At 40.7% G+C, this 26,193-nt stretch overlaps 1 protein-coding gene across 3 annotated transcripts in view; it reads left to right on the top strand.

Moving 5' to 3' along the window:
• The window catches only part of IL17RB (interleukin 17 receptor B), a 39,201-nt gene extending 13,886 nt beyond the window's left edge, over positions 1 to 25,315 (top strand). The window contains exons 1-11 of one of the 3 annotated variants that reach the window (XM_019536920.1): positions 4,384 to 5,254; positions 6,331 to 6,355; positions 7,196 to 7,336; positions 10,034 to 10,161; positions 11,508 to 11,634; positions 13,240 to 13,287; positions 15,490 to 15,629; positions 16,732 to 16,797; positions 17,832 to 17,916; positions 18,488 to 18,595; positions 23,026 to 25,315. In XM_019536920.1, coding sequence (XP_019392465.1) covers positions 5,183 to 5,254; positions 6,331 to 6,355; positions 7,196 to 7,336; positions 10,034 to 10,161; positions 11,508 to 11,634; positions 13,240 to 13,287; positions 15,490 to 15,629; positions 16,732 to 16,797; positions 17,832 to 17,916; positions 18,488 to 18,595; positions 23,026 to 23,711 — 1,626 coding nt within the window. In that variant the 5' untranslated portion in view covers positions 4,384 to 5,182 and the 3' untranslated portion in view covers positions 23,712 to 25,315. Of the gene's footprint in view, positions 1 to 4,383; positions 5,255 to 6,330; positions 6,356 to 7,195; positions 7,337 to 10,033; positions 10,162 to 11,507; positions 11,635 to 13,239; positions 13,288 to 15,489; positions 15,630 to 16,731; positions 16,798 to 17,831; positions 17,917 to 18,487; positions 18,596 to 23,025 lie in introns of those variants that run through there. The other 2 variants (XM_019536921.1, XM_019536922.1) reach the window with 2 other exon arrangements.
• Positions 25,316 to 26,193: the final 878 nt, after the last annotated feature.

Genomic DNA, 26,193 nt, shown 5'->3' with positions numbered 1-26,193 from the left:
ACGGAAATGAGCTGTAAGAGTTCCTGTTTCTGCACACGTGCCCAGGAGGAAAAAGATAGATACAGCCTGCAAAAATTCCTTGGTGGATTCGGAGTAATCTGAGTTTTTGACTCTGCTCTGACCCTATTTGCAAATACACCTTTTGTGCTGCTAAATGACTGTGTATCTGAGATTCTTTGCGAGCCTCCAAGAAACAAACCACAATCTTTTGCATCATCACTATGAAGTTCCGATTAATTAAAAATAATAACTATGAAGGATGATGGTAAGAAGCTAGGATGAGGTACAGAGGAACTAGCTAATAAGAAATGGATGATCTGCTTAAGGGTTGGTTTGTTTGGTTTTGGGTTTTTTCCCTGCTGTATTTTAAACAATAGGAAATTAATGAAAAATTCCTAGTTTGATAGACACCAACATAATATGCTTTATGTTCAGTAATATTTTACATTGTTACTGAAATATCATATGTGGTTAGATTTTATAGATGATTTTTGTTATGTAATTGCTTTTATGGAGCTGAACCCTGCCCCCCCCATGAAGTATTTGTTGCATATGAAATGGGATACTTAGTGCTTTAAGAGGATTGACATGACACTTCAGTTGATATTTAGCAGAAAGGCCTATCAATGGAAGTGTTGTACAAGGCAGGAACTTTGGGGATGGCATGAGGTTCCTGGTCCTGGAGAATGACCTAAAACTATACCCTGCTGGGGCTGGATGATGTGGTGGGGCTACTTCTGGCAGGGCAGCTTCAAGGAAATGCCACACCTCTACCTCCCCAGTGAAGGGTGACTATGGGGTGCCAGAAAGCTTCAGCCCCCGCTGCCTTGTGAGTTACCCCTTGGAGGAGAAAGGCTAGGGGAGCACACTCTGAGAGAAAAGCACAGGGGCCCAGGCCCACTGAGTGGGGCATAAGGTGGGACCCAGGCCCATAGTGTGGGGCCTAGAGAAGGGTCCAGGTTGTCTTCAGACACCTGAGGCCTGAGTAGTTCATTAGGCCATGAGTGGGGTACAGGCACATCTGTGGACACCTGAGACCCATGGAGTGCAAGGCCCCATAGCCCCTGTGAGGGGGTAGTATAGGAACTGGTGGCCATGTAGAGTAGGGCCTTATAGGGCCTGAAGGGCTGCACATGGGCTGACTGGAGTGGCAGCAGCCATGTAGAATAGGGCTGAGGGAGCCTGAAGGACTGCACATGGGCTGACTGGAGTAGCAGGAGTTGAGGCCCTAGTGAAAAGGGCATGAATGTGAAGCCCTAATGGAGAGGGCATAAGCTGGAGGCCATAGTGAAAGGGTGTGATTGGAGGCCCTAGTGAGAGTGCAGGAGGACCAGATATGTATGAGGAGGCCTGAGGCATAGTTTTACTCTGGATACCATCTGTAAGGCATGGGACATGGTATAATGGAGGTCAGAGCTGTGTATAATGCCCCTGGCATCAGGGCATAAAATGGGTAGCCTCCTGTATTTTACATTGGTTATTTACAGTATATATCAAGTCATGGCAGGTGAGACAGGGCAGACTGCTCTAGACAGGTGGGCAGGCCAATGTTGCGGGTGGCCTCTGACTCTCCCCCTGTCACCAGCACTATAAAAGCAATTACATAACATTCACCTATAAAATCTAACCACCTATGATATTCTAGAAGCCAACAGGGTGGAGAGTCATTGTCTTTGATTGTATTGTAGATATTAACCTTTCAGGTCCATACCTAGTTGTTGGTGAAATTGACATGCACAAAACCCTTGATCATTCCAGAGGTTTACCATTTAATTAATTGCAGTAGGGCTTTATTAATCAAATCAAACACCGTAAACCATGAATTGTGAGGCACTATATAGATCATTGTTACAGCAGGGCAGATCACACAATATTTGCCAACTAGCATAGGTGCCTAGATTAGTGAGGAATGTGGTAACAAAGGAGAGACAATCACTTTGAAAGGGAAACCTATTCATAATTGATCTAGGGTAGTTAGATATGGGGTGTACTCTGTGCCAAAAGCTGGAGATGGGATTAGCTACTATATTGTATTTTTGGGTAGTCGCAATCGTGAGCTTGCATTCTTATGCAAAAGGCACTGTTATGACTTATTCACTGACATATTGCACATAGGTCCAGACAAACTCTGTCTAGCAGTAGTCCCTTTAGAAACAGAGATTTGTTGGGCATGTGTATTCATATTTTCTGTGAATGTTTCATAAGTTCAGAGAGAAAGGTATGTTGACTTCATTAGTCCTATTGATTTAGACTAGCTGAGCCACTGGCTGACAGAGTACACTTGCCTGTATTGTGGTATTACTAAAAATAAAACTGTTGATATTAGTGAAAATTACTTTTATGTGTCCATAGGGGAATAAAACCATTTTGACCTGATGTTAAGTTTTTTGTTAGGAGTGGTAGTTTTGTGTGCATAATGTGGTTGTGAAAGAGGATTCACAGAAGTTTATGGCTAGAAGTGACCTTGTGAGATCATCGGGTCCAGCTCCCCTGCTCTCGGCAGTAAAGACTGCTGAAGTCAAATAACCGCAGTAAGGTGTGTGTCCAGTCTCCTTTTGAAGATCTCCAGGGTAGGTGCCTGCACCACCCCTGCTGGGAGTCTATTCCTGAGTCTGGTCACATAAACTGTGAAGATGTTTTTCCTTATCCCATTTGTAACTTTCTAGGAGTTTATGAACATTGCTCCTGGTTTTTGCCTGGGGCGCTTTGGTGAATAGTTGTTTGCCTAGCCCCTGATGCCCTCCCTGATATATTTGTAAGCTGCCACCAAATCCCCCAAAGTCTTCTCTTTTCTAGGCTGAACAGTCCCATATCTGTCAGCCTTTCCTCGTACGGCTTGCTCTGCAGGCCTCTCTCTAATCATATGAGTGGCTCTTCTCTGGACTCTCTCAAGCTTCTCTACATCCTTCTTGAAATGTAGCACCCAGAACTGGACACAGTGCTCCAGCTCTGGCATCACCAATGCAGAGTAGAGTGGGAGAATAACTTCCATAGTTCTGCTTGAGATGCATCAGCTGATGCATGCCAGTGGATTGTAGCATCACACAGGTGGCTCATATTAATTTTATGGTCAATTATGACCCCAGGTCCCTTTCAGAAGTGGTGCTAGCTAGTGTAGCACCACCAAGCCCCTAAGTTTGTTGTGGATTTTTCCTCCCAAGATGGAGCACTTTACACTTCTCAGAGTTGAACAGCATCTGGTTTTGGTCTGCCCATCTAACTAATCTGTCTAGGTCCGCCTGGATTGTCAGCCTACCCTGATGCATGGCCGCACTTCCCCAGAGATTAGTATCATTGGTGAACTTTGCCAGTGTGCTTTTCACCCCCATATCCAGATCACTGATGAAGTTGTTGAAAAGCACTGGTCCAAGTACTGAACAAGGGACCTCACTGGCTACCTTCCTCCAGGTTGACACAGACCTGTTTATTAGTACTGTCTGGGTCCAACCCCAAAGCCAGTTTCCCACCCATCTGACTGTTGAATTGTTGAGCCCATAGTCCTCTAGTTTTACCTTGACAGCCTCATGGGACACCAAGGCAAAGGCCTTCCTAAAGTCCAAGTAAATGACATTGACCTCATCTCCCTTATCCAGGTGGTGAGTAACTTGGTCGTAGAAGATGAGGTTAGTCAGACATAACCTACCCGCAACAAAACTGTGATGGCTGTCATTCAGAATTTTGCCTTCTGCTACCTTATTGCATACGGACACCATAAGAAACTTTTCGAGATTTGGGGTTGAGGTTAGGCGGATTGGCCTATTGTTCCCTGGGTCCTTTCTCCTCCCTTTCTTGAAGCACAACATTGGCCCTTTTCCAGTCTTCTGAGACCTTGCCTGTGCACCATGGATTCTCAAAGTTCAGCGGTCCTGTGATGACTTTGTCTAGTTCATTCAGTACTCTCAGATGGAGTTCATTTGGTCCTGCTGACTTATAGGTATCCAGACTTCCTAGCTCTTCTTTCACCAGCTCTCCATTGCCTTTGTTGGTAGGTGATCATCCCTACTGTGAATATTCTGTGTCATATTTGCATACGGCAGGCTATCACTCTTAGACTGGTGGAATACAGATGCAAAGTACTTGTTCAGGAGTTCAGTTTTCTCCTTGGTGTCAGTGATCAGATGTCCAGATGCATTAAGCAGTGGTCCCACATTTCTGCTGGTTTTCCTTCTGCTATCTGTGTACCTATAGAAGGACTTCTTATTGTCCTTGATTTTGGTTGCTAACCTGAATTCAGTCACCGCCTTTGCTTTTCTAATCTTCCCCTTACAGGTGTGGGCCAAGCTTATGTAGTTCTCCTTGGGGCCTATTCCTAGCTTCCATCATTTGTAAGCCTCCCTTTTCTTTTTCAGAAGATCTGCAGCTTCCCTATTAAGCCAAGATGGGCTCCTGGCCTCTGTGCCACCTTTTTTGCATACCGGTATGGACAACTTTTGTTCACTGAGGATGATGTCCTTGAGGAATGACCATTCTTCACCCATACTCTTTCCCTGTGGTCCATGATCCCATAGGGCATTACTCACTAAAGTCCTTAGCTCATTAAAGTCAGCTTTTTTAAAGTCAACAATGTGTACCTTACTGACAGATGATGGACAGTGAAAGTGACAGTGTCATGGTCACTGTTGCCTAGGTTACCCTCTATCATCAGATTACTCAGCAGGTCATCCCCCTTGGCCAAAACTAAAGTTTTAGGATTTGGTTACTATTTTTGACTTCTTCACTCTACTTCTGTGAATACAAGCAGCTCTAAATTTCATATAGCAAGGTGGGACAAAGCTTAAAGCTAAAAATGCAGGTGTCCCATGTAACTCATTACTTGACATGAGCCATTTCTCAGAGTGGAAGGGTACTTGCTTCTAGTGAAGGGTGATCCCCAGAGGGAGACATCCGGCTATCATTCTTTACCATTCACACTGCTTTGCCCTCTAGGTTTCAGCATGTACATTATTTATTGGCTTTGAGCCAAAGCTCATTTTTTTCCCCCTTGCACTGCTTTCAGGCCTGCGTCTTGGGCAGTGGGTGGGGAAAGACAGAGTTATAAATTGTCTAGGAGGAAGGCAAAGAGGAAATTAAAGTAATGTGTGCAGGACTCTGACTTGCAGTTAGTTGTTCTGAGAAAGGACAGGAAGGAGCAGAGGGGAATTTCAACTTGATTGCAGAGGTCACATTGTTTCTGCCACTGAAGATGACTCTGGCAGCCTGTGTCCTGCTGAGCTTGGTATTGAGCAGCTGTGGTGCTGGGGGATATGCCGAGCTGGTAATGTACAAGGAAGGAGGGTAATCTACTCCCTTCTTCCCTCTTCTAACCCTATTTATTCCCCATCAGATGGAGTTGAATTGTTTTGCATGATGGCCTGAGGACACCAAGAAAGGCTGCTTCTCTATGCAGTAGAAGGGGGTGGGTGTCACTGAATACCTGGAGGTGGGGTCACAACTGTGCCCCTTTCCTACCCACCTGAGTGGAACATAGACTCTGTATTGAAAGATGTCAATGCGAAGGAAAAATCTTTCTGATAGTATGGAACATTTATATACTTAGGAACTTGTCTTCTGGATCAATACTTTTAGTTGGAAGATGAAGTCTCTGGTATGCCCACATGTCACTAGTCAAAAGAGTCCCTTTAGCATTTCAACTTTACTATTAAACGGACAAGCAAAATGCAGAATGAAAAGGAATAAAACAGCAAGAGTTCATTCTACAAATCAGCAAACAGACCAGATAACAGTTAGAATTAGTTACAATGACTAAAAGGGATAGTGCTGTCATTTTCTGAGGAAGCTCACTTTACGTAGCATTTCTTGAATTAGGAAAAAATCTTTAAATATAGGGATATAGGGAGTTTGTTCCCTGTTGATTCTTTGAGTCTTTCTTTTTACTAAAAAAAAAAAACCCTTCTAACAGATTACACAGTTGAGCTGATTAGACTAAACAATTTTGCCAGATGTATAAAGTAGGCAAATTTAAAAAAATAGAAAGGAAGATTATTCTCTAATCGATTTTTTTTGCTAACTTTGATGCTTGTGCTTACAATACCTACAGAGTTTTTCAGCAGGAGTGTCATTCTTTTCAAGTTACTTCTTTCTCAGAGAACTTTTGCAACCTTTTCTCCTGTGCCTGAAGACGGGGTGTTTGTGCCCAAAAGCTTGCAATTAAAGATTTTTTTTTTTGCAAAGATCTAGTTGCTCTAATAAAAGACATCATGTCTACCATGAGTACTGATTCTTTCTCTTTAAAGCACTTGAAACACTGAAATTATAGATTTCCCTCTTTAGAATAGATCTGTCTGTTCAGTTTATGTATTTTTATTTTAACATTGCTTTTTTCTCTTACAGTCTACTGAGTGTGGTTTAGAGACAGGTATGTATAAATAAAATAGATGTCTTCTACTATTAAAATACTTGATCTCTGTCAGGTCCTCTGTCTCTAGAATGTTGTATGTTGTACCAAGCTACCAGATGAGATGAACAACCTATTTTTTGCTCATGCCACTTCAATAACTAGGTTGTATTTTCTTCTTTTAAAAGATTTGTCTCTCTGGAGACATTTTCCAATACACTGGGTCTTTATCTTCTCAATTTCTTTCTTCCCAAACCTTTGCTATAGTATTTCTCATCTGGGTGAAACACTGGTGCAATAAATTGCATGGCTGCTTGCAGTCACTTTTGCAGCAAAGTGTGAAGGTTTACTTCAATTGCCAAACTTGTACTTCATAAAAGATGCACTCAGTACAGCCTGTGGCTTCAGCTTGCTGTCACAGAAGCACTGGTTTAAAGTTAATCATTGTTCAGTTTCTTGGTACAAGAAAAGTTGTTCTATACCAGATATGATACTGCAAACATACATGATTTCCAAGCTTACATACAGATTACAGCTTTATCAGGTCATATCATATCTGATTTGAAGTTTGTCTATCTCTTTACACTGTATCACATGAGATGAATACCCATCATTTAGATACCAGAACCACTGAAACAATCGAATTCTTGTAAATAAACTATTAGTGTCAGAAGCAGAATTTCCTGCGGGGGATGGAAGAGCAGTGGGTTTGTTAATTGTAAACTGTTTCTGAGATACCTTGTTTCACTTATTTAAAAAGTAGCTGAAAATTATCATTAGAATCCACAAACTAAGTGGTGGATACATCTTTGGAATGCCACACAACTTCCCTGATTTTCACTCATGTCTCCTCTTTGCAAGGTCCTGCTTCTGAGTTGAGACAGTCATATAACTTGACACCTGCAGATCTTTATAATCTCAGTGCTAAGTTCACTGAAGATGAAAAGGAGACACAGTTCAGGTCCTACCTTATAAATATAAGCTGGGCCCTCAGCATGGATGGTAAGTTTAACATTCAGATGAATGAAAGTTATGCAGGCTTTAACAATGCAAGACTAATAACTGTATAGTAATGTTTAAAGCACCTTCTACTTTCAGTGTTGTGGTATGAAATGAAAGATTGATCTTTTTAAAACCAGAGAGATGTAGTTAGCCATATTAATCTGAAGTCAAGTAGAAGGTGGGATAGCTTTGTACCTTTTTGGCACAAGCTTTCATGGGCTGATGCTCACTTCATCAAATGCTATGAAAGGACATGCACAAAGCAGTGGAAAGAGGAGAGAAACATTTGAATACAAAAAGCACAAGGGAGGGGAAGAGAGGTGGGGAGGAGAGAGGGTGGCAGCACTGAGAGAGGCAAACAAGCAATCAATAAACCTATAGGAACAAAGGGGTCACAAAAGTTAATCCAGGTAAGGGGTAAATCCCTGTTTAAACCATATTTAACACAATCCAGTCTGTGCATGATTTCTTATTCTGCAATTTTGTGTTCAGATTGGTTTTTAAAAGTTTGCTGCATGCACACAGCCACCGTCAGGTCAGTGATGGAGTGTCCAGGCAGGTTAAAGTGTTCTGTCACAGGCCTGCATGTCCTTCTGCATCTGATGTTGGATCAGCATTCATTCATTCTTTCACATAGGGATCTGTCCAGTGTAGACAGCAGAGGGGCACTGTGAGCAGGTGATGGCATATATGGCAGTGGTAGAGTTGCAAGTGAATGAACCTCTGATGTTATAATCTGTGTTATTAGGTCTAGCAATAAAGTTGTCTGTATTGATGCTAGAGCACAGAAGGCTTGTGCTATGCACCCACACACACACACACTTTGGTTAGTCTATAAGATGAAAATCTGTCATGCCTTTTCTAGAAACCTCAGCCTACAGTTGTTAGTGTTCTTCAGTTATCCAGCTAACTTTTGAGATGACTTTTGAGATGACTTTTCACATGACTTTTTAGCAATAATGATGCATATTACATTAACAATCCTGTCCTCTATTTATGACACAGGAACTGAGGGAGTTCAAGCTGTTTTAAGCTGCCATGAAATATAGTTAGCCATGGTCATCTGAAAGCAAGTACAAGGCAGGGTAGTTTACCTTACTGACTAACCATAAAGTATATATGGATGTGTGTATATATATAGCACAAGCTATCATGCGCTGAAGCTCACTTCATCAGATGCTATGAAAGGATGTGCTAAAAGTTGAGTCTAAGGAGAGAGGAATAAGAATACAAAAGACAAGGAAGGGGGAGAGAAGGAGGTGGGTGGGGGAGGAGTGGGTGGGGGTCATGTTAAGCCAACCTGCTTATCTTTAAAACTAGACCTTCTGACATTTGGCTTTACTACAGAAAATTCTGGTGGTGCCAGTTATTGAAAATTGGACATCAGCTATCTCACGAGGACACCCCACAGCAAGGAAGTGCACTTGAGACCTTAATTACACATGGTAGATTCCAGTTAATCTCTTGTAGCCACCCTTTTTGATCAACAGACCACAAAGTTAGCCATTGGCGACGTGTAGGGGGTACATGTGGATGCACCCCCTGCAAAAAGTGCCACCACTGCTGCGGGCGGTCGCTGCTCGCCAGTCCCTCCCCCTCGCTGCCAACACCGCTGGCAGCATCTGCCGGTGGTCTTCAATTCCTGTTGGCCACTGCTGCTGCTGGTGGCATCTGTAGGTGGTTGCCGACTACTGGTTGGCACTCACCACTCCCCACCCCCCAGCCCCCTCTGCTGACACTGCCGCTGCTGCCTGTGGACATTTGCCGTGTCTCCCCCAGCCTCCAGGGACACATGGAGTTCATGAAGTTAGCAGTCACTGTTTCTTCCTTTTATACTTCCCCTTTCTTCCTTAGCTGCCAGCAATAACAGATTCACATCTTAGGATGCCAGGGGACTGTGGAGTTTGCTCTGACTGTCATTGTGGTGACCTTCATTCAGGCAATTTTTAGCATATGTACAAGAACCTGCAAAATCAAAGGACAGTCATAATAAAAACGTCACGAGCATTAGAAATATAGTTTAAAAAAGCAAGCCATGCTTTATGTTCTTAACCATAATATTTTTGGGTACTTTTAATTCTAATTTTTAATACAAACAGCCAGATCACTACCAATGTAAGAGCTTATGTACCACTTCCCAAGATTGTCTTTAGTAAAGCCTGACTTTGTTTACAGCCTCTGTCTTTCAAAGTTGGCCTGGCTCTGCAGAGCCCCCCAAAGTGTGGGGTCTGGGGCAGTGACCCCGATTTGCCCCCTGCAGGGACGGCCCTGTTGGTTGGTCCCTACTTATTAATAACATGGTTGGCTCTAATTGGACACTGGGCATAACAAACATGCAGCTCTTAACCACAGCAGCTGACTGTGTGCCATCCTAGCCAGTGGCTTATGTTAGCACACAGGCTTTTTCTTTAACAGGATAATAACACTCTATGTAGTGTGTGCAGAATCCCTTACACACATTTGCATCACTGTTTTTTGTCCCTACCTGTTCATGTAGTGGTTAAAATGCGTAACCAGGGCTCTGTTTTATAAAATAGGGGTAAAAGATAGACTGCCATGGCAACCATGACATGTTGTTCTCATTAGTGTATGACAGACTATTATTCTTTGTTTAAACTGGCAGAGGATCAGTTCACTTTTTTTTATTAGCTGCAGACATTTATACCTCTGAACCGCAGTTTCCTCCTTTATTTCCAGCAAGCATCAAAGAATTGACAGCCACCAAGATATGTGTGACCAGTCAAGGAACTGTTAGACACTTTGAGTGTGTTCGATGCAGTTACACAGAAAAGTTTCGAAGTCAAACTACGGCAGGGAATCAAAGAGTAAGTACATGTTCATAAGTGATTGGTTTGTCATTTGGTAAGAATAGGGAAGCTGAAGAGAGAAGAACGAAGTGTCATGCCAAATTGTAGGACCAAATTTGTTTTCTAATGCTGTAAAACAAGGGAAAAGCTGAACTGTAAATCACATGGTTTAGTGGATCAAGGGTTTAGCCCTGCAAACATGCATATCTTGGGCACTAACAGAAGGCAAAGTTATGGTGAGGATGGGAGAGCTTTTCTCATGGCAGCATGTCTCCCTCAGGATTTGTGCTGTGGTGATTATTCTCAGAGCTTGGCTCACGGTGTAGCTCATGTAAGAGAGGGGAGGCTGGTTGGACATTACATTTCATTTCATGACCCGGGGCAGAGAGCAGCCCTGTTCCCAGAGCTCATGGGGAGGATCAAGCCAATGACTCAACAGTAATTTGAGTTTCCGGGGAATGGAGAAAGCAACAGCACTTGTGGATCATGAAACTCGAGGGAACAGCCAGCCTTTAAGTATTTAATTGGGGCCTTTTGGTTTAGTACTCAAATGAAGAGATAAGGGACTGGGATATATATTTGATGTCTTTCTTTCTTCCAGCTGAATAGTAGTGAAAAATAATTCTGTTCCTCTACTGGACATACATTGTTTCTATAGAAGTTGCTGCAGTGATCCTCAACTAGCATAGATGATGCATAGGGAGAGGGCGTGGGGGGTAAGTGGCCCCCAGACTATTGTACCAACAGCAGGGCATGGGGATGCAACTTGGCCAGAACCAGGGCCTGGCAGCAGGGAGGGAGGTAGTGGTGTGGAGATGTGTCCCCAGCTGTCAACACTTATATGTTGTCTATGTTAACCAGAGTGCCAGCACCTACCCCAATCCCTCCGCCCACCTGCCCCTTCCTACCAGATCCTTTGAAGGGTGCCCCCAGGTGTAAGGATATAAGCAGATCAGCTAAGTAGATAAGAACAGGCTAAGGCTTGTCCTTGCTTGAATGTTCCCCCAGCCCTGCTGCCCAGCCTCTGTGCAAGGAGGTAATTGGGTACTATTTCATTCACAAAAGTTATGAAGGGGTGCCTCAAGTCCAGTGAGGGTGCCTCAAGTCCAAAAGGTTAAGAACTGGGTTCCTGAATAATTTTCAGTATCAAGAGTTTAAGACTCCTACAAGTCTTGCAGGAAAATATATAATCCTAGACATTCTCTTTTGCTAAAAATCAGTATTTCCTCTTCAGTGAGTCGCTCTTTAGCAGCTAATCATTTTAAAAGAGAATTCTCCACTATATTGCAGCAGTGCAGGAGTTCTCTGCATTGCAAAAGTGTGATTTGGAACTCAAGTGTGCCGTTTTCTTTGTTTTTCTTCAGTGGCAGTTCCATTACACTGGATTCCCTGTAGAACCAGTCACTAACTATTACATCCATGCTTACAACCTACCTCCAGCAAATATATATGAGGATTCATCTTCCAAAACTCTCTTTTTAATTTCACCAGGTAATCTATCAAACATTCTCCATTAAACTTAGTTCATACAAAGGTTTTATGTTTTTTTTCCTTTGGAGTTGATTGTACAGAGCACCTTGATAAGATCTGAACAAAGATAAGAATGAACAAAAACAAACGGTATCAACAATATGGCAATATTACTGTCAAAATAAAGATAGCTATATGCCTTCACTTGCCTAGTGGTGTTTGTTTATTTTCAAGTTCTTTCATTTTCTTCCCCGTTTCCTTGCTTTCTATCTGCCAGTGAAAAGTAGACAACATCTTGCTTCGCCAGTGATTTTTAATAAATAATCTAATACATTAATAAGGATACATTTATGTCACTGTTTATTTTTAATTATGAATTAATCGTGGCCACTGTGGTAAGCTTTCTCTGAAATTATAAGGCAGTTTAGTAACTGGGCAAGTGGTGTCAAAAAGGGAGACCAAATGATCTGGATCACCTTGTTTGGTGACTCTTAAAGGAACTGTCTCTTTCCTAGTGAAGGTTTCTGTAACACAGTAAGAACTACTACAAGTGTAATAAAAATACACATCCTTGGCTATCTGAACCTATTTCAAAAGCACTTGCTAGAAGGCCATACAGATAAGTGAAACTGTTCTAAATTACATATCAGATATAACAGTAGGTATACAGCATTGTATTAAATGAAGCTTAAAAGAGAACAGTATAATACCAATAGCTACAAGTTCCAATGCTGTATCCAATTTAAGAGTAGAGTTGTGGTTTGGTATTAAAGAAAGCATAGAAGAGAGAACAGTTTGTTATGTGACACCAATAAGTACAAGTTACTAAAAAACCCGTTGCTTTTTGGATAACCGAGAGATCAAATAACAGAGATTGGTAACTGTGGATGTACTGTAATTAGCATCTATCTTGGCAATCAGAAGAAGACTGTTGACTCCTTGGTGATTGCATTTATTTTTCTCACCTCTAAATATGGACCTTACAGGTCAGGGTCAGAGCACAATTGCTGCCTGACAAACAAGAGGTTGATTCCTTTCCCCGCATACAAACCAGGATTTTCAAACTGGCACCTATACAAGGCACTGAATTCACCTTAGTTTCAATACCTATAAACAGGCATGATCTCAGTTTATTTTTTATTTGATTTGGACTGTTAGGAGGTGGAGGAGGAATTAGAGAAAACAGTTAAAGAGGCATTTTTTTTTGTTTGTAAATTGTGGTAATAAACATGGACAAGGTCTCTGATGCTATCACAGGGTGCACATGGTTTTTGGTCTGCTCTGAGAAGTTTTAAAAACATTTTATCTTAATACAACCATGTGCCTGCAGTGTATTTATTACCAGGCTACAGTACATTAATGCACACAGATAGCCACAGTTTTGTGGTTGAGAAGATGGAGAAAGTTGGTGACACTTTCAAGCTGGAAAAAATAAGAGAAACAAGAGTGTTTTCAGTAAACTCATTCCTGTGGGAGCTACACAGAATACACAAGTGTTTCTCTAGTCCTATTTATTGTTGCAGAGAAATAATTTAACATGTATAGCTGCTTGGTGTTAGTGAAAAAACATAGGTGCAAAGACATTCAGTGCATGCTAACATTTATAATGTCCATTTAAATTCACAGGCTGTAACGATCATGTAATGAAATATAGCAAAAGCTGCATAGAAGAAGGTAAGTTCAATATATGCATTCTTTAAGTCATTTTCACAAAACATAGCGATGTAGACAACCTTAACTTTTATTTTCCATCTCATCATTTTTTTTAAATACTGAAAAAAGAGGATCGATATCTTAATATCCAATTTAGTCACTGGATGCACGTGTTCTGTACCCAGAGAGGAAAGTGAAAACTGCTGTTGACTCTTCACAATCATCACATTGAGTGGGTTCACAAGGGACCATCCACTTTTTGGACATAGACAAAATCAGTCCTGGGGCCAGTTTTGTTCAATATCCTTATTAATGATCTGGAAGATGGGATGGATTGCATCTGAAGCAAGTTTGTAAATGACACCAAGCTAGGTGGAGTAATAGATCCACTGGAGGGTAAGACTAAGATTCAGAGCAACCTAGACAAATTGGAGGACTGGACCAAAAGAAATCTCGTGAGGTTCAACAAGGACAAATGCAAAATCCTGCACTTAGGAAGGGACCATCCCATGTACCTGTACAGGCTTGGGACCAAGTGGCTAAGCAGCAGCTCTGCAGAAAAGGACCAGGGGGTTACAGTGAACAGTAAGCTGAATGTGAGTCAGTGTGCCCTTGTTGCCAAGAAAGCTAGCAGCATACTGGGCTGCATTAGTAGGTGTGTTGTCAGCAGATCAAGGGAAGTGGTTCTTCCCCTCTATTCAGCACTGGTGAGGCCACATCTGAAGTACTGTGTCCGGTTTTTGGCCTCCTGCTACAGAAAGGATGTGGACAAGCTGGAGGAAGTCTAGCAGAGGGTAATGAGAATGGTTAGCGGGGCTGGGGCACATGACTTCTGATGAGAGACTGAGATAACTGGGTTTAGTCTGCAGAAAAGAAGACTGAGGCAGGATTTAATAGCAGCCTTTATCTACCTGAAGGGTGGTTTCAAAGCAGATAGAGCTAGACTGTTTTCAGTGGTGGCAGATGACAGAACAAGGAGCAATGGTCTCAAGTTGCAGCAAGGGAAGTTTAGGTTGGATATTAGGAAAAAACTCTCAGTAGGAAGGTGGTTAAGCACTGGAATGGGTTACCTAGAGGGGTTGTGGAATCTCCATCCTTGGAGGTTTTTAACATCTGGCTCGACAAAGCCCTGGCTGGAATGATCCAGTTGGGGATGTTCTTGCTTTGAGCAGGGGGTTGGACTAGACCTGAGGCCCCTTCCAACCCTAATTTTCTGTGATTCTATGATTTTATGAAAATCATGATTTCCATGAAAATAAGCAAGTACACAAATGAGGCCACCTTGTCTTCTGTAGTTTGGATATGAGAAGAACTGTGTCTTTGCAAATATATATTTATTGTACTAAGAAATGCAATAACATCATGCTGATACCTGGTATGTATAGTATCATATCTGATTCATGCCAACCCCCAGCCTATCCAAAGCTGGTACATTTAGTTAATTTACCTTTTGACAAGTGACTGCTTCCCAAAAGGCAGGGAGGAGGCAAAGCAGCATTACATAGGAAACACATTCTTTCTTTCATTTTAAAATAGCAGTACATGCCATCAGTGTCTCCTTATCCCTTCTTGGCCTCTTGTGGGCTAAGATTGAGTGTAGGAAGTATCTGAAGTACCAGACTAAAGAGTCTGGGATGGAGAGGATGCTTGCCTGTAGTTTCTGAGGGCATCTGAATCCCAAGACCTCCAGGCTTGGGCCTCTACGTAGGATGCCTGCCAGTGGATTTGGGAGTATCTGAAGCCCCAGGTGAGAGGCTGGGATGGAAGATGCTCGCCAGTTGTAGCGTCATACATGGTGTTTCGAACGATTGAGCTCTGCCTGCTCAATCAATATGGTTTTTGGAATGATTGAGTTCTGCTCAGTCGATATGATTTGGAACTGATTTGGCTGATTTGACCCGGAACATGAACTATATTAGTTTAAAAAAAAAAATCCCTATTTTGACCAACTGCTATTCTGGCTAACCACTTCAAGGCACCGTTATGGGGTATTTCAGCATAGAGGCCAGCATCTGTATGGGGCAGATTTTTGCTTGGGGTTCTTCTTAGTCAGATTAGGACACTGTGTAGAAGTTTGCTTTGCACTATCCATGTTGCGAATTGTGTATGGATAAGCAGAGCTGTGAGCCTAGTGACTTTCATGAGCGGTACAGACACAATGGAAAGTGTTTTAGCCCCTAAGCAGTAATTACGCATTTAAAGTGTAGACTTTTCAACCCACAGGAAGTCTATGGGATCCAAACATAACTGTATGTAAAATGGAGGCAGAAGTGGAAGTGAATTTTACCACAAGTAGCCTTGGGACAAGATATACTGTATTCCTCTGTGATACTGAGGACTGCAATGAACCTATCAAGAAAGAGGTATAACAGATAATATGAAAATATGTGGTTTTCTAGTTACCTGATAATGACAACTCTAATTTCTATTTCTGTTCTCCTTTATATGATACAAGATACCTAAGTAACAGGGGATGTAGATTTTCTTTTTTCCCAGGCAAATAAGTGGAGCCCTCCTGCTGGCCTGGGTGGTAGGTTTCAAAACAGATGCTTTAGGAAGAGCAATGCTCCAGTGAGCATGGTCCAGTCTTCTTTAGATTTCAAGGGTTAAGAACTGCATGACAGTCATGCAGGCTTAGTGCTTTACCAGGATGTGGCAATCTATGGCTGATGGTCCAGATACAGCCCACAAACAAGTTGTGGCTGACTCATGGAGGATTGACCTAGCTCAGGATGGCATGGGGGATTAATTTTATTACATATAGCTGCATCAAGCCATCTATATCTGCTGCAGTGACCCCCTTGATAGCTCGCCCAGTTGCTCTCTTGTGCTTTTGTTTGCATGTGCTAAAGAGGTGCATGGAGAGGGCATAGATTTGTGGCCAATGGCAGGGGCAGGTTAGAAGTTCCAACCCAGATCAGCAAAACCTTGCCAATAGCAAGATCTTGTCAATAGTTGTGCCTCATGTCAAGAGAGAACGAATTACTTCATTTTCTCCTGGTGGTGCTAGCTCCTGGTTGGCCATACATACTGGCTTTTATTATCATGAGATGTCACTTCTCATCAGTGGCGTTTTTTTAATATTTGTAAAAATGTTTGATAAGTAATACTGTCAATTTTGAAATGATGCACAGGGAGAAGCAGTTTGTAAAATTCTGTACATTAAAATGATAGGCCTGACAGTCAAATTTAGATGAGTTTTACTAATCTCAAACTTACTCTTAAAGAAGATTACATAACAAGCTATTCTAATTTTTGTTATATTAGATAGTAGATCAGATTTAAAGATCATATCATTACCTAAAGCAGCTGGTATATACTGTGTTTAATAGTTTCCATAAATTGGTTTGTTACACTGCATGCATTTTTACTTACTGGGTATTTTGTAAAACTTCCCTCTTGCAACTATTTTTTTAATGATTCCTTGTTCCATTTTTCTCCCCTGGGGGTTTCTATCTGTATTAGACTAATGAAACTAGAACATCTGTTAAACTACCTGTGAGAGATCGAAGCGACAATATTACTGTACAGGTAACAATTCTGATTGAACTTGTTGTAGAAATCTTAGTTTCTTTCAAATTAATTAGTTGTATGCAAGCGCTGCATCAGTTCTGATTAATGCTCAGTGCATCCCTTCGTAGATGTAGTACTGTGTATAACTTGATTTCAAGTTAATCTTTACTTTTCTAATTTTATTACATGGACTTCCTAGACATGAATTATTGGACATCAGGCCTGTTTCTGCTAATATAAACTGTTCAGTACAGTTTTTCTTTATCAGACACTTGAAGACAAATCTTGGCTTAATATGTTTACATTGGGGTCTTGATGAGCTCTGGCACATACCTGTACCATAGAATTCAAAGCAAATTTTCCCACTATCTTCAATGTGAGAAGGAATAAGCTTTAAGGTCATTGCATACAGCTATTAGTACTCAAAATCAGGTTTATTTATGGCTCAAGATAAACGATTATTTTCAATTATGGAGGCCACTGAGATTCATCTCCAATAATTCTCACATAAATTTATCAATTGAAGAGCCACCTTTAACAAAATACAGCTTTATCAAGAGTAAGCACTTGCACTGTATTTTGCTTTTTACCTTAAAAAGCAAAGCCCTAGATGTCATCCATAGCCAGAGAAATCATCCAAAGTGACACAGACAGTTTAAGGCCTGAATCTAGATTTTATTCAGTGAAAGATGCACAGACTGCTGTAAGTCAAAAGAATGGTTCAATTTAAATTCATTCTAAAACTATTTAATGAGCAGTGTATTGTTTAAACATATCCATTAATGTTTGCAAGCCAGACATTGTAGCAGCATGGTTTATGTATAAGGTAAACCAAGATACACGGTAAAAAGAAAACTAACTAGGCTTTTTTCAGGTTTGGCATTCACAGTTAGTAAGGAAACTGTTTTCTAATTTCTGTATTTTTATGCTAGTATCTCTCGGAAAAACTCGTAGTCAGTACAGTATACTAAAGTATGAACTATCATAAAGCTGTTTTTCAGTATTTGTTTCACCTGTGTAAGAGGATTTGTTGTTTTACTTGTTTTCTTCAGATAATTCCTTATTTTCCCAAATGTCAATATGATTGTCCAAGGCGCACAGGAACCTTGACAACGTGCGTTCAAAATTACAGCGATGGTTAGTTAAGCCTTTATCATTATTTTTCCAGTTTTCACATGAAGTAGGAATTATAGCTTGTTCTCTCTGTCACTTTGCATACCGATCTTCCAGTAGCCACTGGCATAAGCTGGAAAAGTATCTCTGGTAAAAAGAGCTTTGAATTTCAAACACCATCTAAGCAGATGATAAGTACTCTTGGGTCACGTACCATATCATTTGCAGAGTCTAAAACCTAAATTTTGCTAGCCAATTTCCTTCCAAGCTATTTGGATTTTCATGATTGCTTCAATGTCATATAGCAAGCAGCAATGTTGAAAAAGACAAAGGACAACCAGGAGAGCAGCTCCTAGGATGTCAACCTGTTGGGAGAAGGAGGTATGTTTCTTGCAGACGGGGGAGAAAATTTAAAGGGTCAGGATGTCAAGAAAGTAGAAGGAAAAGGGTCAGCAGTTTAATAAGTTATTTACAAGCTCATCACCCAACGTATTGCCCCTGTTGCATAGTGGTTAAGTAACCAGGGGCAATTTTTAGGGTGAATTATGAAAAAGGCTTCTATTCTCTCTAAAAGGCTCCTTTCTTTCTGTTTCAGGGGCCAACACAATTGATTCAATTGGAAGATACATGTGTTTCATCCTTGTTGCTATATTTATAACTCTGTGTGTGATTGTTGCTGTACTACGTTTCATGAAAAAACACGGTAAGAGTTTTTCTCACTCCTCTGAAAACGTTGCAAGGCTATTGTGTTTCATGTTCTTTGATTTTTTTCCCTGCTTCCTCTCAGAGATCAATCATATTGAAGACGCTGCAAAGTATCTCTATCATAAATTGCTCTTCTAACCATCATAGTGCTCTAATAGTGCATTAAGCAGCACCTTTAGCTAGGAAACAGTTAGACCTTCCTTCATTTTCTTGCTTTTTTCAGTGTAAACATTTAATTTAAATAGCTGTGTAAAAACCAATAGTTAAAAAAATTACATAAAACACAATTTTAATACAATCAAAAGTTAGTAAGGGTTACTAGACTCACTATATGTTTTATATGCATGTCTATTGCTATTGTGCGACTGAACAGATAGAGGGGGAATGAGAGAGAATTAGCAAATGAAAAGAGAGTATTAGACTATTACATTTTAAGTTATGAAACAGAAGTTAAAAAATCTGAGATGGCATCTCTTACCTGATAAGGAAGACTGTCACAAGTGGAAGCCACACAGAGCTTAGGTACTTTAGGAGTCAAGGCACCCCTTAGAAAACATCAGCTCCTAGTCACTTGTTTATTGACTATGGAAAAATAATAAAGCAATTTTTTTGTTGCAAAGAACTCAGGAAGGCCGCAACGGGTCAGAATGTTTTTAACACTGTGGAGTCCTATTTGAACCTCTGGCCAGCAGCCAAAGCATCTCTACTGCTCCATTTGTGTCCTGGCTGCTCCAGCATGCCAGGAGCCAGGAGGAGCTGGGCAAGGACAGTTTGCCTAGGGTGGGACAATTTGTGCTGCAACAAAGTTCATGTGCAGAGGTGTGTGCTGAGGTACAAAGTAGTGGCACAAATTTATGCCACTAACTATTTGTGCCGCTGCAGGTGCACGCCCCTGCTTGTCTGGACACAGCCTTTGGGTTCATTTTGTGAATCACATGTAGGTGTTTGCATACCTAACAGTGCTGCCATTTTGTGGCATACCACAGCACCCTTATGAATCTCACAGCATCCCAGTGTGCTGTGGCACCTTGATTAAAAATCATTGCTTTAGGAACTACAGCATTGCCTTGTCCAGTAGTTTGGCCCTGACAATGCAATCTGTAACATACCTTCATTAAGTTTTCTCTTTGTCCCCTGTAGCAAGTGACTGACTAGGTTTAGGCTGTGATGCACAAGGCTGCTTACACCTTATCATATATAACTTTCCCCTTATAATAAATCTCTAGGTGTTCTCTATAAAAATACAGTAGATTCTTGTTGGTTGTACAGACTTTTTTTTTTTTTTAACCAAAAAAACTATGCAAGTAAGCAAACTAATGCATGTAACAGAAAAAATACAGCTTTTGTCCCCATAGAGATTTTCTGATAATTGCTTTACAGTTATTACATTGCAGTCAGTCACATTTTATGCTTCATTAAGGCCCTTCCACTTAACTATATGCATATGCAGAAACGAGTAACCAGTTCCTAGCAGTAACAAGCCTCATTCTCTTTATCACCAATGTGCCACTAAATGAATGGCCACTAAATGAATGATCTTGTACAGTGTACAGGGAACCTCTTAAGTATCCCCCAATAAAATAAAATATGTGTACTGATATAACATCCCAGAAAGCCATATAGAATCATTCTCCAAGTTACAAAAATATTTTATGATCAAAGCATCATGCCAAATGGTCTGTTTTAAGAACTGTTTCTGTGCACTGCTTAGTCACTGCATTATTTGATTAGTCAATCCTTGACTTTCTTGTTCTAGTTTAAACTTACACAATCAATCAACATATGATAAAAGCTAATACCTGAACAACTTGAAAGAAACTTAATTGAATAGCTGGCAAATGGTTTGGTCCTATGAGAATGTATATACATAATCCAAATATGCAAATAACTGATATGCAATAAATTGCAAGTTACTGTATCATCATTTTAAATCTAAGCTCTTGCCTCAGCAATAGTGTATGCCAATGAATTCAACATGTTAATAATTAAATGGCTAAAAGTATCATTGTACCAGTTTTACAATGTCACATTTCATGAGAAAAGGGTGAGGTTCTTATGGAGCTGTCCACCGTTTGTCCCTTGTCCTCAGTGTAGTAGTTGAGGTAGACCCTTCAGGCTGCTCCAGTTTCTTCTTTCCAATGTATATTATTTTGCATTTGTCTCCGTGGACTTTAAGTAGCTATTGTACCACCTGTTCAGGCAGATTTTTTAGGTCTCTCTGTTACTCATTAGTTTTCACATGGCTGGACTAACCTAAATAACTAATATGCCAGGTTTTGTCCTTTTCTTTGTGGCTCATTTTCCAGCTAGCTAATAGAGTAAGCAGCAGTCTCACTACAGAATTCTGTTATTCCCCAGCTTTTTGCTGTGTTTAAAATTGGCCATTTATTCTTCTTTGTCTTGTCCTTTTAAATAGTTTCCAGCCCATTATGTTACATCTCACTCCATGTCTACCTGGTTTCTACCTGGTCTACCTTAATTACGTTCAAAGCTTTTTGAAAGTTCAAATAGATTATATCAGCTTTCTTTTATATCAGCTTTCTTTTATATCAGAAATCCTGCTGGATTTCTCAAATTGTGTTCTGACTTTCTTATCCAGAAGTCAGGTTAGTTTGTTCCTATCATTTCATACTAATTTAGGTATTGTATAACCTTAAATGTTTCAACCAGTTTACTTCAGATTGAAGCTCAATTTTTTTTGTATTTCCAATGACCCATCTTACAGTCTGTTAAAAAACAGGTATAACATCAACTGCCTTCCAGTCTTTCAGTTAGGTCCTACTGCCTATTTTTTGTTAATCCTTTCACTCTTGAATTCATTCCGAATTCCCTGATGAACGTCTCCTAGTTCTATTAAATTTTACTGCTTTGCTCTTCAGTTTGCTCACCACATCCTTTTCAAGCTACAGTTTTAGAGAATGCCTTGCCTGTTACCTGGAAAGAGTAGGTACCATCTCCTCAATATTTTCTGTTGTATTTACGTGAAGAAATAATTTAAGTTTTCCTCAGTTGCTCCTTTAGCTCACTGGTACTTGAACAAAACCAGTCTTTGCTTCAGTTATGGTGACAGTTTATCCAATTTCCTTCTTAGCCCCATTGAGTTTCTCTTCTATGCTTTCATGCCATAGCTTATGCTTCTCTAACAAGTAGGGAAAATTGAAGGCCATAAACATTTTTAAACTGACCCCTTTTTATTTTGGTCTTGTTTGGAGGTTATACCATTTGACAAGTTCCTGACAGACATCTTAGATGAGGCTGTGAAAGGAGTCACACACTTTATTTCATCATATTGCATTTTGTTGTACCTCCTTTGTTCTTTTCCTTATAAGTTATAAGAATCATATATGATTCAGAAAAAGAGAGTGCCTTGCCTGGTTGGAGGGAAATTTAAACCACTTCCTCAGGAAGGGGAACTAAGTTAACCATAACATTTTTGATCTTTTGCATCCTGAGTCACAGAATAATAGAAAAGTAGGGCTAGAAGGAACCTTAGTTCATCTATACCTAGGATAAATCCCTAGGGGAACCCGTTACCTTCTCCCAACTAGACATCAAGTCACTGATGACTACTTCTTGAATATAATGATCCAACCACTTATATATCCACCTTACAGTATTTTCACTTAGGCTATGTTTCTTTAGCTTTCTAATTAGAATCTAATGGGAGACTGTATCAAAAGCCTTGCTAAAATCAACATACTGTACATCACATCCACCTCTCATCCTCCTCCATACAACTCGTGTAGAAATTGGGTTTTCCATATTGGCTGTTCCTGATCACATGATTCTCTAGGTGCTTAGAAATAGATTCTTTGATAACCTGAGCTTTATGGGTATCAAGGTCAAACTGATTGCTATGCAATTTCCCAGATCTTCTTTCTGTCCTTTCTTAAAGGCAGGTACTATAATTGCCCCTTTCCAGTCATCTGGGCCCTTTCCAATTCTCCACAAGTTCTCGAAGATAATTGCCATTCATTCTGAAACTACCTCAGTTAATTCCTTCAGTACTCTGAAAATTGCAACCGCAATGAATCCTAGAGTGAATACCTTTGATTTAATGTGCATCTGGAGCAAAACTGTTTCAGCGCTTACTGAAAGGTGATCAAGGCATAATGAAAGCTGTACTGTATTGTGCTAGTGAGAAATTGCTTACTAAACTAGTTTCATGTTCCACAAGGAAAACATTGCTAGCTAGAGTAATAAAATGTGTCAATTACCAAGAGTAAATGGGAGTTTGGAGTTGAGACAAAAGTTTCATGTAATGATTTTTGTCTTGTGTAGTACATTTTTAAAAACTTGCATCTAAACCTGTTTTTAGATGTAATCAGTATCACTGGAGCCAATGTAGGATGTCATTCAAATGCTGATCTTACTCACTGCTTAAAATGTCTGAATTCTAATATGTCTATTGTTTGATTTTATCAACAGAAACAATTATGAAGCAAACTTTCTTTCATCACGGAAACCTACACCAATCTGTTAAAGTGCTAGTTATATATCCAAAAGAAGTCTGTTTTCATCATACTGTCCTAACTTTTGCCAATTTTCTGCATGACTCTTGCCAGATTGATGTTATTATAGACATGTGGCAAAAACAAAAAATTGCTGAAAAGGGCCCAGTACAATGGCTGGCGGCTCAGAAAGAAACCGCAGATAAGATAATTTTCCTCTGTTCAAGCAATATTGGTACTGAGTGTGATGAGTCCTGTTATAAAAATATAAGAAACCACAAAGATAACTCTGACTGTATGTTCGCTCTTGCATTTAACCTCTTCTGCAGCGATTTGAAAAACCAGTCTTCTCTGCACAAATACTTAGTGGTTTCTTTCAATGAAATAAATTCAAAAGATACTCTACCAACTGCTCTGAAAATCTGTCCAAAATATTATCTTATGAAGGACATTGACAATTTTTGTAGACATCTTTCTATTCAACATAGCCAGACCAATGGCAAAAGTACAAAAAAAGTGAGTGGCTGGCGATCTAGCATCAGATGTACACCAACTGAGGAATACAGCATGGGAATAAAGGATAAAAGCAAGGTAACAGCAGAAGAAGAGTGTAATTCCACAAGGCTGTTTGTTGATGGGTTTAATGTAAGTGTGCCTGTGTGAAATTAATTCTGAATTAAACACAGGTTTCCTTTCACAACCCTTCAGCTGAGAGAATAGAAGCTAAAAATTTGGATAGGAATGGTAGCTGCCCAACTTACAAAGATATTTTGTTCTTCTAACAACTAGGAAAATAGTTTAAAGCCACAGTGTCAAGCTTTTTTGTCTCTGCAGCCCAAACGACATGCAAGTGCTACAGTTAATTCCCAGGGCCCCTGGAGTTGCTGTACTTGTACAATATTAGAATCCAGGCATTAATGCAGCTGCAATGCACCTTGAACACTACCTAAAGCTCCCAAATTGAGTATATATGTGGAGTGACCATAGCATTAACCCTCCCTGGATTTTAGAGAGCACTAACCTATTTAGCTCAGACGAGGGCTCATCCAGTCCAGTGTTTTCCAACTAGTGTGCTGCAGCACAATTGTGCGCAGTGAGGCATGTCCAGGTGTTCCTGGAATTTTGGGCTGGAGCCAAGCCCCCTGCCTGCTGCCGCACAGACAGACAGCAGCCAGTGATTTGCATCCACGTGCTGTGTTTAGTTGTGCTGCCCCCCACCCCCGTTCAGCTGGTATGCCGCGGGATGGGAGAGGCCTGGTAAATGTGCTGTTAGAACCAAAAGGTTGGGAAATGCTGATCTAGTCCATAAAATGCCCTGTGGTCCAGATGACCCATCTCTGCAGGCCAGATGTTTGACTCTCCTGGAATAAAGATAGTAATTTCATTGTAAAAGTTTTGAGAACTAAGAAAAGCAGTTCTGTACCAAATTAAAGAATTCTGCACTATCACAATCTATCATATTATGTAATGAAAAACTTATATACAGCAAAAGCTGTGTTAACCAGCAATTTAGTAGCCTGAAAACTATTAACCAGCATCCAAGGGATGTTGCAAAAGTGCAACCAGAAGGATCGCTTCCAGGTTTTGCCACTGCCGCGAGCAGAGTTCTTGCCACTTCTTCGGCCCCCCTCCCTCTCCCCTGGCACACTGATGCTGGGGAGTGCACCAGATTGATTAACTGGAATATTTGATTAACTGGCATCCCCCATTCCCGTGGGCTGCCAGATAACAGAGCTTTTACTGTAGCTAAAAATATACTTCAAAAAGGCCCTATGTAGTTTGAGAAATGACTTGGGTTAATGTTTAAACTACATGCTAATGGAGATGATTTTCATTTTAGGGCTCGTCTACTTGAAGAAATTAATGCATAATAGATTACTGCATTTACAAAGCTGAATTATAGTTATGTATGCTAAGAGAGCCAACATAGGAAGTTTGGGCAGAGTAGCTACTGTGATGTGAATTCACACCACAGTTTACTATGTACTCATACCATGTACCCTTACCATCAGAAGGAAGGTACTGAATAGTACCTGCAATATCCATGTATATATCATGAAAACATCTGCACCCATATACAAATCAGCTCCCTTTGACACTGTGTAACATGTGAAATCTTGTAATGTTTATTGTACAGAACCACATGCAGACTGTCAAACCCAAACATGATATTCGTACCCATGTACTTTTCTTTTGTACTGCAGGCTAGCCACCAGATATTAAAAAATAAATGTTATACAAATGGAATTGTGGACCCTTCTGTTATAGTAAAATGACCAACAATATTTTACTCATAGAAAGATACTGACTTTGTTCTTTAATTATATCACCAGTATATGAAGAGGCAAACGATGAAAGATATGTATGTATTCTGCAGAAGGCATCCTAAATCGCTCATGACTTTTAGTTGAATATTGCACAAAATAGTTTGACTAGAAACATAGTTTTGCGTCTCCAAAATGGTTAATTAGATACTGACACGCTGTCATGACGGTCCCCCGGCACAAGCTGAAATCCTTCTGCTACTGCGGTAGCAGTGAAGCATGCTGGCTCCACAGCAGATCCATTCTCTGCATGTGCGTGTTTTATAAATTGTCTTACAAAGATCTGAATAGTAAAAACTGGCAAGAATGAGACAAAGCTCAAGTTTTCATTGAGAAACAGTTTTTCCTACTGAATGCTGGCATTTATTCTAAAAGAAAAACAACAAAAGGAACAGCAATTTGAGTTCTGGTCACCCAACTGTTTATTAGGCCTGTGCAAAATGACTAGTATTCACTTCGGATTTGGATTTGGCCAATTCGGGGGACAGCAATTCAATTCATCGATTCAAATCAGTGTCCCAAATCAGTTCGGCCAAATCTGATGCAGAGATTCAGCCGCCGCTGAATCAGGCCAAATCGAACAGAACCCATCCCCATCAATGGCTGCCCCACTTGGCCCCAGCGTCCTGGCATTTTGAAAAGGAAAAAAAAAGCCCCGCACTCATTGGCTCCAGCCAGGTCGAGCGTGATCCCCACTGCCATACGCTGTGTGGCGGGGACTCTGCCCTGAGCTCCCAGAGGCCCCGATGGCTGCTGCAGCAGCCGGTGAGTGTGGGGCTTTAAAAAAAAAAGTGCCAGGACACTGTGGCTGGGCGGGGCAG

This window comes from Crocodylus porosus, unplaced genomic scaffold (assembly GCF_001723895.1).
Source record: "Crocodylus porosus isolate Cpor-Errol unplaced genomic scaffold, CroPor_comp1, whole genome shotgun sequence".
NCBI classification, from domain to species: domain Eukaryota; kingdom Metazoa; phylum Chordata; order Crocodylia; family Crocodylidae; genus Crocodylus; species Crocodylus porosus.
The sequence above is the reverse complement of the archived record's forward strand: the minus strand, read 5'-3'. Positions and strand labels throughout refer to the sequence as shown.